The 12,065-nt window shown below is 38.3% G+C and overlaps 1 protein-coding gene across 6 annotated transcripts in view; it reads left to right on the top strand.

The window, feature by feature from the left end:
* The window catches only part of LOC121871795, a 127,320-nt gene that overhangs the window by 43,952 nt on the left and 71,303 nt on the right, over nt 1-12,065 (top strand). For all 6 annotated transcript variants that reach the window (XM_042374285.1, XM_042374284.1, XM_042374282.1 and 3 more), the window contains exon 2: nt 8,426-8,519. In XM_042374285.1, coding sequence (XP_042230219.1) covers nt 8,426-8,519 — 94 coding nt within the window. The remainder of the gene's footprint in view (nt 1-8,425; nt 8,520-12,065) is intronic.

Here is a 12,065-nt window from a genome sequence, read left to right on the forward strand (position 1 = left end):
GTTATTATACTTGCCTTTTTTTTTTAAGTACTGGGAGAATGGTTTTGACTCTTGTTGGTAATGGGGTGTGGTTTTGAATTATTAAACTTATTAATGGGTTGTGGTTTTGATTAATTAATGGAGTGTGCTTTTGACCTATTAATGGGATGTGGTTTTTACTTATTAATGGGTGTGGTTCTGACCTTAATAATGGGATGTGCTTTTGACCTATTAATGGGGTGTGGTTTTGACTTATAATGGGGTGTGGTTTTAACCTATTAATTGGGTGTGGTTTTTATTTATTAATGGGTGTGGTTTTGACCAATTAATGGGATGTGGTTTTGACCTATTAATGGGATGTGGTTTTGACCTATTAATGGGATGTGGTCTTGACCTATTAATGGGGTGTGGTATTGACTTGTAATGGGGTGTGGTTTTGACCTATTAATTGGGTGTGGTTTATACTTATTAATGGGTGTGGTTTTGACCTATTAATGGGATGTGGTTTTGACCTACTAATGGGATGTGGTTTTGACCTATTAATGGGATGTGGTCTTGACCTATTAATGGGGTGTGGTATTGACTTATTAACGGGGTGTGGTTTTGACTTATTAATGGGGTGTGGTTTTGACTTCTTAATGGGGTGTGATTTTGACTTATTAAGCGGGTGTGGTTTTGACTTATTAATGGAGTGTGCTTTTTATTTATTAAGGGGGTGTGGTTTTGACATATTAATGAGGTGTGGTTTTGACTTATTAACAGGGTGTGGTTTTGACTTATTAAGGGGGTGTGGTTTTGACTTATTAATGCGATGTGGTTTTGACTTCTTAATGGGGTGTGGTTTTGACTTAATAAGGGGGTGTGGTTTTGACTTATTAATGGGTGTGGTTTTGACCTATTAATTGAGTGTGGGTTTTACTTATTAATGAGGGATGTGGCTTTGACCTATTAATGGGATGTGGTATTGACTTATTAACAGGGTGTAGTTTTGACTTCTTAATGGGATGTGGTTTTGACTTATTAAGGGGGTGTGGTTTTGACTTATTAATGAGATGTGGTTTTGACTTCTTAATGGGGTGTGGTTTTGACTTCTGGGGGTGTGGTTTTGACCTATTAATGGGATGTGGCTTTGACCTATTAATGGGATGTGGTATTGACTTATTAACAGGGTGTAGTTTTGACTTCTTAATGGGATGTGGTTTTGACTTATTAAGGGGGTGTGGTTTTGACTTATTAATGAGATGTGGTTTTGACTTCTTAATGGGGTGTGGTTTTGACTTCTTAATGGGGTGTGGTTTTGACTTATTAGTGGGATGTGGTTTTGACTTCTTAATGGGGTGTGGTTTTGACTTATTAATGCGATGTGGTTTTGACTTCTTAATGGGATGTGGTTTTGACTTCTTAACGGGGTGTGGTTTTGACTTTTATTTACGATGTGGTTTGACTTCTTAATGGGTGTGGTTTGACTTATTAATGGGATGTGGTTTTGACTTCTTAATGGGATAATGGATTTTTTGACTTAATAATAAGGGATGTGGTTTTTGACTTCTTAATGGGGTGTGGTTTTGACTTCTTAATGGGGATGTGTGGTTTTGACCAATGGAGTGTGGTTTTGACTTATTAATGAGTGTGGTTTTAGCCTATTAATTGGGTGTGGTTTTGACCTATTAATGGGATGTGGTTTTGACCTATTAATGGGATGTGGTATTGACTTATTAACGGGGTGTGGTTTTGACTTATTAATGGGATGTGGTTTTGACCTATTAATGGGGTGTGGTTTTCAGTTATTAAGGGGGTGTGGTTTTGAAGTATTAATGAGATGTGGTTTTGACTTCTTAATGGGATGTGGTTTTGACTTCTTAATGGGGTGTGGTTTTGACTTATTGATGGGATGTGGTTTTGACTTCTTAATGGGGTGTGGTTTTGACTTATTAATGCAATGTGATTTTGACTTCTTAATGGGATGTGGTTTTGACTTCTTAATGGGGTGTGGTTTTGACTTATTAATGCGATGTGGTTTTGACTTCTTAATGGGGTGTGGTTTTGACTTCTTAATGGGGTGTGATTTTGACTTATTAATGGGATGTGGTTTTGACTTCTTAACGGGGTGTGGTTTTGACTTATTAATGCGATGTGGTTTTGACTTCTTAATGGGATGTGGTTTTGACTTCTTAATGGGGTGTGGTTTTGACTTATTATGGGGGTGTGGATTTGACTTATTAATGAGATGTGGTTTTGACTTCTTGATGGGGTGTGGTTTTGACTTAATAATGGGGTGTGGTTTTGATTTATTAATGGGATGGGGTTTTGACTTCTTAATGGGGTGTGGTTTTGACTTAATAATGGGGTGTGGTTTTGACTTAATAATGGGGTGTGGTTTTGACCTATTAATGGTGTGGTTTGACCTTTATTGGGGTTGTGGTTTTGACTTTATTGGGGTGTGGTTTGACCTGACTTATTAATGGGATGTGGTTTGACCTATTAATGGGATGTGGTTTTAACTTATTAATGAAATTATGGTTTGACTTATTAATGGAATTATTGGTTTTGAAACTTATTAATGGGGTGTGGTTTTGACTATTAATGGGATGGGGTTTTGACTTATTAATGGGGTGTGGTTTGACTTATTAATGGGGTGTGGTTTTGACTTACACGGGATGTTTGACTTGGGGTGTGGTTTTGACCTATTAATGGGGTGGGGTTTTGACTTATTAATGGGGTGTGGTTTGACTTATTAATGGGGTGTGTTTTTGACTTATTAATGGGGTGTGGTTTGGACCTATTAATGGGGTGTGGTTTTGACTTCTTAACGGGGTGTGGTTTTGACCTATTAATGGGGTGTGGTTTTGTCTTATAATGGTGTACTTGCTATGGCCTTGTCTCCTTTTAATCGACGCTGCTGTGTGGGTTTTAATTGACTTCTGTATCTTTTTGGCTTCCATTAACAGACGGGATCTTAGTTTTAACTTTCATTGATGGATGGGGAGTGGTTTTGTCTTCAGTTGACGGAGTGAGACATGATTTTGACTTTGTTGGTAGACGGTGTTTATGGTTTTGACTTCTGGTGGTGGACGAGCATGGTTTTGACTTCTGGTGGTGGACGGGCGTGGTTTTGACTTCTGATGGTGAACGGGCTTGGTTTTGACTTCTGGTGGTGAACGGGCGTGGTTTTGACTTCTGGTGGTGGACGGGCGGGGTTTTGACTAATGGTTGTGGTGGACGGGTGTGGTTTTGACTTTAAATAATGGAAGGGATCATCATGGTTTTGAATTTTATTAGAAATCGAGGACGTACTTCTCTCCGCGCTTTGGTCTCTCTAAGTTAATTTTGACGTAGTTTTGGCTTCTATTAGGTAATTAAGAAGTGGTTTTGATTTCAACTTTTGAGTTGATTAGTGGTTTTGGCTTCTACTTTAGAGTTGATAAGTGGTTTTGGATTCTTAGTGAATCAGGGCTTTGGTTTTGACTTCTAGTGCATTGAGTCGTGGTTTTGACATCTAATAGTGAATTTGGACTTTGTTTTGGCTTCTTCTTGTAAATTGGGGCTTGTTTTGGCATCTATTAGTGAACGAAAACGTGTTTATGGCTTCAGAAAGTGAATTGGGCGTGGTTTTAACTTCTACTAGAGAAATAAGCAGTGATTTTGGCTACTACTTTTGAGTTGATAGGTGGTTTTGGCTTCTACTAGTGAATTGGGGCTTGTTTTTGGCTTCTAACATTGATTTTGGACCTAGTTTTGACTTCTATTTCAGAATTATGGTTTGATTTTGGCTTCTATTAGTGAATGCAGATATGTGTTTGGCTTCAAAAAGTGAATTGGGTGTGGTTTGACTTCTAGGAAATTAAGAAATGGCTTGGGCTTCTATTTTTTAGTTGATAAGTAGTTTTGGCTTCTACTTTTGAGTTGATTAGTGTTTCGGTTTCTACTTTTGAGTTGATAAGTGGTTTTGGCTTATATTAGTGAATCGGAGCTTTGGTTTTGGCTTCTACTGGTAGAATTGAGTTTGATTTTGTCTTTTATTAATAACGGGTGATGTAGTTTTGGCTTCAGATAAAATTAACGGTAGCATAGACTTGGGTTAATAGACAGTGCAAGGATTTAACTTCTATTAGAGGGGTACATGATATTTGTTTTTTTGTGATTGACGTGGGGTGTGGTTTTGATTTTTAATAATTGAGAGGGGGGCGGGCGTGGTTTTGGTTTTTAATAACTGACGAGGGCGTGGGTTTGGTTTTTAATAGTCGAGAGGGGCGTGGTTTTAGTTTTTGAAAAATGAAACGGACGTGGTTTTGGTGTATAATAACTGACGAGGGCGTGGGTTCGGTTTTTAATAGTTGACTGGGGTGTGGTTTGGTTTTTAATAGTTGACGGGGGCGTGGTTTAGATTTTTGTCGTAAGTGGTTTTAACACCTGGTTGCGGAGGGGAGTGTTTTATATATATTAGAGAATGAAAAGAAATATGTTTCTTAGAATTCCATAAAGTAAGGGTACTTAGTTTTACCTTCTAAGAAAAACGGGACGTTGTTAGGAACGGGGGCGTAGTTTACAATTACTCTGGGGGTTAAAGCACGGTTTACACTTTCGGGGGATGCTGGCGTTGTTTATACGTTATGGGAATGTGGGCGTGGCTTACACTTTAGGGGATTAGGGCGTGGTTTACACTTTTGGTGGCTGCGTGCGTGGTTTATACTTTTTGGGGGACGCTGCGTGGTTTACACTTGAGTTAGAGACAAGGAGAGTGTCATTTGCACGTGATTTAAGAGGCAAGAACGTGGTTTGCACTTGCAATGGAGGCGAGTTCGTGGTTGACTTGTGCATTCGGGAAGGGAGCGTGGTTTGTACTTATATTAAGACCTGGGCTTAGTTTACTCGCGTACTGGAGATGGAAGTATAGTCTACGCATGATAAGGGACGAAGGGGCGTAGTTTCCATTCGCATAGGTACTGAAGCGTGGTTGTGTACGTGTTATGACTGTAGGGGTCGTGTGGGCCAGCCATGAACCAGCCTCAGACTAATGAACCTGTGAATCCGAAACATCACACAGTTCACCTGACAAAACTAATTCGTTCACACCGACAAACCTTATATTTGTTCGCCCGACAAAACTATTTCGTTCACCCGACAAAACTAAGTATTCGTTCACCCGACAAAACTAATTCGTTCACTCGATAAAACTAATTTGTTCGTTCACCCGACAAAACTAATTCGTTCACCCGACAAAACTAATTCGTTCACCCGACAAAACTATTTCGTTCACCCGACAAAACTAAGTATTCGTTCACCCGACAAAACTAATTCGTTCACCCGACAAAACTAATTCGTTCACCCGACAAAACTAATTCGTTCACCCGACAAAACTAATTCGTTCACTCGACAGAACTAATTCGTTCACCCGACAAAACTAATTTGTTCGTTCACCCGACAAAACTAATTCGTTCACCCTACAAAGACAATTCGTTCACCCGACAAACACAATTCGTTCACATGACAAAAAAAAAACTTTACAAAACTAATTGGTTCACCCGACAGAGATAATTCGTTTACTCGACAGAAATAATTCGTTCACCCGACAAAGATAATTCGTTCACCCGACAAAAATATTTCATTCACCCTATAAAATAATTCGTTCACACCGATAAAATAATTCGTTCACCCGACAAATTAATTCGTTCATCCGACAAAATAATTCGTTCACCCGACAACTCTGACTAAACACAGGCAAAAACTCACTCTCAAACTGCGATTCGTAGACTTTTTTTTCTCGCAAACCGGACGACTTCGTATAATGATTGTTGTTAAGTGATCGTCTCGTTGTTTTCAGACCTTGTGATTATGTTGTAAAAGTCAAGAGGGTTCTGGTCACTTCCGCCGACGTTCAGGTCTTCGTGTGATAATGTATATAGCCTCTCAGCCTCAAAGGTGTTAATTGTGTGATCCCTGACCGTAACCCCCTACCCCCCCCCCTCTCCACCAGGGACCTGCCCATTGTTTCTTCAGTAGTCTTTCACAGGTTTATATTTTTTGTTTTGACCTTCCTTATTAAAAAGTTTATACAGTATTTTTGTTTTATGTATTGTAGTTTTTGTTTTGTTTTTATATTGCTGGTATGATTTTTTTTTTAGGGGGAGGGTGAATTAGTGTCCAGTCTCTCTCTCTCTCTCTCTCTCTCTCTCTCTCTGCGTGGTGAACTTTCCATCTGATATCTTTCATGCTGTCTCGTGTCTTGGTCGGAAGAACAACATCTGTAGCTATGGTTTTGTTGTTTTCCTGATGCTAAAATATTGTCCTCGATGTTAATACTTCTAGGGCATTGTCCCATGAAAGACGACGTGGTGCCCCCCCCCCCTTGTGTCCCATCCTTGACCTGGTTCTCTTTTTTTGTTTATTTCCTGCCTTTTCGCTCTTTTTTTCTTCCAATACTACCACTACCCGTCTTGTTCTGCCACTTATTACACGACTATTACTACCATGCCTCTTGTACTACTACTACTACTATTAATACCTCTCGTGTTCTCCCACTTACTAAGACTACTACCACTACTCTTACCTTGCCATTTTCTACTACCACCCACCTCTTGTACTTGTGCCCCCATCCCTTTTGTCCTGCCTCACTACCATCTCTTATACCAAGGAATATTATTGTACAGCCAACGAATAAAGTTTGCTGGCAGACCTCTAGCAGTCGGCAATAGTCTCCCGTTATAATTTCTACACATAATGTAGCTGGCGTTCCTTCCTCCTCTACCTAGTACGGAGGACAAACCGATAATTTATATTGAACAGTGGGATGTTTTGCCGCCCTCTCACATCCCAATATTTCGGCCTCTCTTAAGCTATGACGTGGTGGGATTCATTGGCTCGTCACTCTGCCTATTATTATTTGTGGAGAGGAGTAAAAAACATCGCTAATTTGGATATTATAGGCATAGAATATCTATAATATTGTCAGAGCTATATTTACTGTACATGTGTTTTGAAGAATAGGGAGGGAGGTGAGGGAAATTGTGGTGAAGCGGGAGGGGGTACCAGGGAGGGAAGGTGGTGCGCAGGACAGCTGATGTAGAGAAAATGAGAGGAAGGAAGGTATGTGAAATAGGTAGTAGTTTAATGATAAAGGAGAGGAATACTATTAGATAATGGTCCATATACGATAAGAATATAATATATAGTTGGTAATCAGGTGAGATTAGAGAACTTTGTGAATTTTATAGAATACGATAGAGTGAAACTAATATTAATTTTATACAAGAGAAAACTATATATATATATATATATATATATATATATATATATATATATATATATATATATATATATATATATATATATATATATATATATATATATATATATATATTAATAATAATAATTTATAGAGAGAGAGAGAGTAGAGTGATATGAGAGAGAGGTCAACATGATTTATTCAATACGTTTGGGAGTAAATTAGCTCCATCTTCATTTACTAAAAGGAGAAACAACACATTAGCGGTTAGTAAATGAAGATGGAGCTAATTTACTCCCAAACGTATTGAATAAATCATGTTGATATCGACCTCAGATTACCTGTTCTTGATTAAGATACTTCTCAGCAGTAAGACTGTTACCGAACTCATTAATATATATATATATATATATATATATATATATATATATATATATATATATATATATATATATATATATATATATATATATATATATATGTATATCTTGATAAAATCATACGGGAAAAGGGAAACAACGGAGCACCTTAGCTTTCGTCTTTATTCAAGACATCTTCAGAGGCAACTGAAGAGAGAGAGAGAGAGAGAGAGCAGTCTTACCTCACAATAATTAATTTCCCCAAGTAGGTCCAAAGGATGTAAATATGACGGCTGGTGCACAAATGCCACACCAAGATGGCGCTGTATGTGTGTAGCTTATCGGCGAACTTTATTCGTTGACTGTGCATAAGAGAAGTTTACTATTCTGTAGGCTAAGCAGAGCATAACATAAGAGTTCCTTTTGCAGCTGCAAACAAACACACCCTACCATATTCCTACCCCCTACCCGTGCACCTTTCACCACTTGGAATTCGAAATCAGTGTGGTTTTGAAGGCCTTGTCTCCTTGTAATTCAATGTCTTGGACCTAAAGTAGTGGTCTTCGTATCAGTTTCACATGCCTGTGCTCCTTGTCGGGTACTTCAACGTTGCCGTGGTGTAGTCGTATAGCAAACTGACTATCTCTTGTTGTCCGCATCTTTCCCTAACGTCAAACTTCGTCCAGTGTTTTCCCCTGAGCTGCTGCTGGTACCCTGAGCTGTCTTAACTCTTTGTTGTTGTCATGATGATTTGTTTGAACGTCTCTCATTTCTTAACTTTGCCTGACCTGGTGGTGTTGTCTTGCCCTTTTACTAATCTTTTCCTGGTGTGCTGCAGAGACTAACACGATGTTGTCCTCGACAGGGAAAGGGGAAGCGCCCATATAAGGTATGGGACAGCGGGCGGCAGGTTCGCAAAGGGCTGGTCGTTGCAAGCTTCAACGAACTTATAGAAAAAGGTGAGTGGAGATAGATATAAATAAATAGATAGATAGATAGATAGATAGATATCAAAATGCATGATATCAAGACCAATAACACAGTACTGTATTTTCTTTTTCTTCTATATTTTTGTCAATGATTAATTATAACACATTTGAGCTTCTTAATGTATAATATTTCTTTTAGTGTCCAGGTCATTAATTCAAGCTGTTATAATGTCAGAACATAAGTGGCCAAGAACAACGTGGCCTCTCCATCCCCGTTCATGATATGTGGCCGTTAATACATCAGCAACATAACACAACAACACAAGTATCTAAAACTGTGTGTGTGTGTGTGTGTGTGTGTGTGTGTGTGTGTGTGTGTGTGTGTGTGTGTGTGTTTTTTTTTTTTTTAACCTCAGTCCTGTATAAAAACTTAGTACTTGAAGCACCTAAATATAGTGAAGCAGACTGACCACAATATGAAAAAAATTATTGGAGGGAAATGTAAAGTTAATTTTGCTGCAGTCTTTAACCTTTTATATTGACCAAGTATATATTAGTTTTATATCGTGCTCTTTGGTGAAATGGGTTTATGGCAAGGTGTTGACTTGGTCAGATTTAATATTATTAATTGAAATATGAGAAAACTATGGAAATGTATTACCTGTTTGGCCTTTGACTTAAATTATTGAACGGGAGCTTAAGAGGTGAAAATTTGGTAGTATAGTAGTAAGAAAAATTTATAGCACAATCATGGTGTTCCTTCATCGTCGTAACTGGTAATTTATGTGAATGACCAAAGAAAATGTAAAAGAAATTAAAAAAAATAACAATAAGGCGATTTACGGACGAGATGTAATGTAAACAAGTTGTCGCTCATACTGTACAGTGATACTTGAAGCATTCTTGACTCACTGAATTTGACCTCGACCTTTGTCAGATTTTAATCAATATATATATATATATATATATATATATATATATATATATATATATATATATATATATATATATATATATATATATATATATATATTGTGAGTGTGTGTGTCCCCGATTGTCTACGTAGCATATAGTCTGATCAGCTGTGAAAGTTTTGTAAGGATCGACTTTTTTTTCTCATTATGGATGCTAGAGTAACAACAAACCAATTCCACACACAGAGAGATACAATTCTTGCAGTAGTCTAGGTTCTTAATGACGTTAATCTTTGGTCAACTGGCGTGATCAGCCGTGAGAATATCATAAGGATTGGTTTATAATTATGGAGACTAAAGTGCCATGAGACAAATAAAATATCCATCTTTGTCCGATTTAGTCCAATGTCTGCCAGATTTTCGCTGGTGCTGAGCCCGAGCAGGTTTAACGATCGGTTCTTAATTGTAAATAGAGAGACAGACAGGCATAGTAAAAATTAAAACGTCTACCGTTGAACGATTCCTGGTAAAATATCAGTTGAGGTTAGACTAAGGTTGGAGGACGATGGTTACTATAGTAACCCAGCCACTGGAGTGAGACTGCCGCTGTAATAAGGGTGTAGCTGAGGTAAGGTAATAACTGCAGTGAAGTGGTTGTTACAACAAGGTGGTCACTAAAAAGACGTGGCTACTGAAGTATGGTGGTCAGTGACGTCAGGTGGTTGATGTAATAAGTTGACCATTGTTGGGAGTTGGTTAGGGAATGATAAGGTGGTCACTAGAGTAAGGTAGTCACTAGAGTAAGGTAGTCCTGGGAGAATGGTTATATTTAGCTGTGAAACTTTCTATAAGATCGGAATATAAACGTTGCCAGTAGAATGCAGTTCGTATTGGCCATTAAACTGGATCTTAAAGGTCGGTGGTGGGTGGAGGAAGTTGGTTACTTTCCTTTAAGAAAATTTCGTAAACATTAAATCCTAATTGTGGACGACCCAGTGTGGACAGCTATAGTCTGTAGCTTATCATTTCATGTGAACTGAAAAAAGTGATAGACAAAGTATGTAACATACTCGTGAATGTTCTGGAATAATAACAATAGTTAGAAAATGTTCGTGAGAGGATGTAACTTCTTATGTAAACAGTATAAGAATGTCGAGAGGCGAAGCATGGCGGGTTGATGGCTCGTACTGAAGTCTAACTGGTAGCTGACCAACTATGGAACAACTCCCATCATGACAACAACGAAACAATAAACGGTGTACAATATATAACAGGTGACGCGTTCAGTAATATGGACGGAAATCAAATGCCTGTCTTACCTCCGAGGTCTAAAGTATAGTGGAGGCAAAGAGATGTACACCATAAGTTTTTTTGTGAAATTTACGGAGCTGAAGAACATAGATAACCTAATTATACAGATCTAGGAAATAGTGGCTTGAACCCCTTTTGGTAGTGTGTAATATTATGGCTGCGGCCTCAAAGAACTACAAAGCCACAGTTTATTTATACAAAAATCAACCTGTAGACCTAAATTTCTCGCAAATTATTAAAGAAGAATCTGTCTGGGTATATCGGACCAAGGCACCATCACCACAGGTTTCAAGACGATCGATCCTGAAACAGAGAAGGCGTGCGGTTGTAATTCTTAAGAAACACGAAGAAACAATCTTAGCAAAAACAGCATGTAACTCTAACCATTTCACGAACTACAGGTTTTTTTTTATCAGACTACTTCTAACTAATTATCTTATGTATTTATATATGTATGTAGGCCTGTGTGTGTGTGTGTGTGTGTGTGTACATATATATATATATATATATATATATATATATATATATATATATATATATATATATATATATATATATATATATTATCCTCTTTCGTTTCTCTTCTTGGTGTGTGTGGTCTCTACGCTCCCAGTCCATCAGGGCCACTCCTCTGCTGTTATCATCCATCCTCTGTTATCTTCCTCTGCACTTTCCAGGTCTCTCTTACTGTGTCTATCCGCCTTGTTCTTTCGTCTACCTTTCTTCCTGTTCTCCTCGCCAGCCTTTCCTCCTCTATTCCTTGTAAATGTTCTACCCACCTCAGCTTCCTATACGAGCAAGTTTTCCTCTAAAATAAGGTAATTCGCTACCATTATTTCTTCTCTCGTGTCAAACTGCCTCCTTTCCTTCTATTTTACCAGAGCCAGTTGTTCTCTGTGACCAACTGCCAACTGTCCAGTATCTCGCGTCTCCTATTTGTATCTTCCTCTGCACCTCCTTGCTATCTCATTTTCATCCTTCCTCAATAATCTCTTTCAAATTTATTTTTTCCCCTCATCACACCATTCCCAGTAATGTTCCTTGTAACTGTCGGGTCGTCTGCATTCACATACTTACTTCCTCACTTCCTGCTCTGTCACTTTCCTGCTGATTTATCCCAATATCTTTAGAAACAGGAGAGGGCCTAAGGCATTGCCCTGTGTGACTCTGTGTGAGGATCCTTGCCACTTCCTACATATTTCTACTTCCACGCTCATGATTACTATTTTGTTTCTATATTTTGTATCAGTTATCCTCACCCTCTCTTCTCCCACCACCATCTGCTTCTTGGTTTGTTCCGTCCCAAAACACATATTAAACAGCCTCGTATGTAAATTAAGTTCACCCCAAA

This window comes from Homarus americanus, unplaced genomic scaffold, assembly GCF_018991925.1.
Source record: "Homarus americanus isolate GMGI-L3 unplaced genomic scaffold, GMGI_Hamer_2.0 scaffold39675, whole genome shotgun sequence".
In the NCBI taxonomy this organism is placed as follows: Eukaryota; Metazoa; Arthropoda; class Malacostraca; order Decapoda; family Nephropidae; genus Homarus; species Homarus americanus.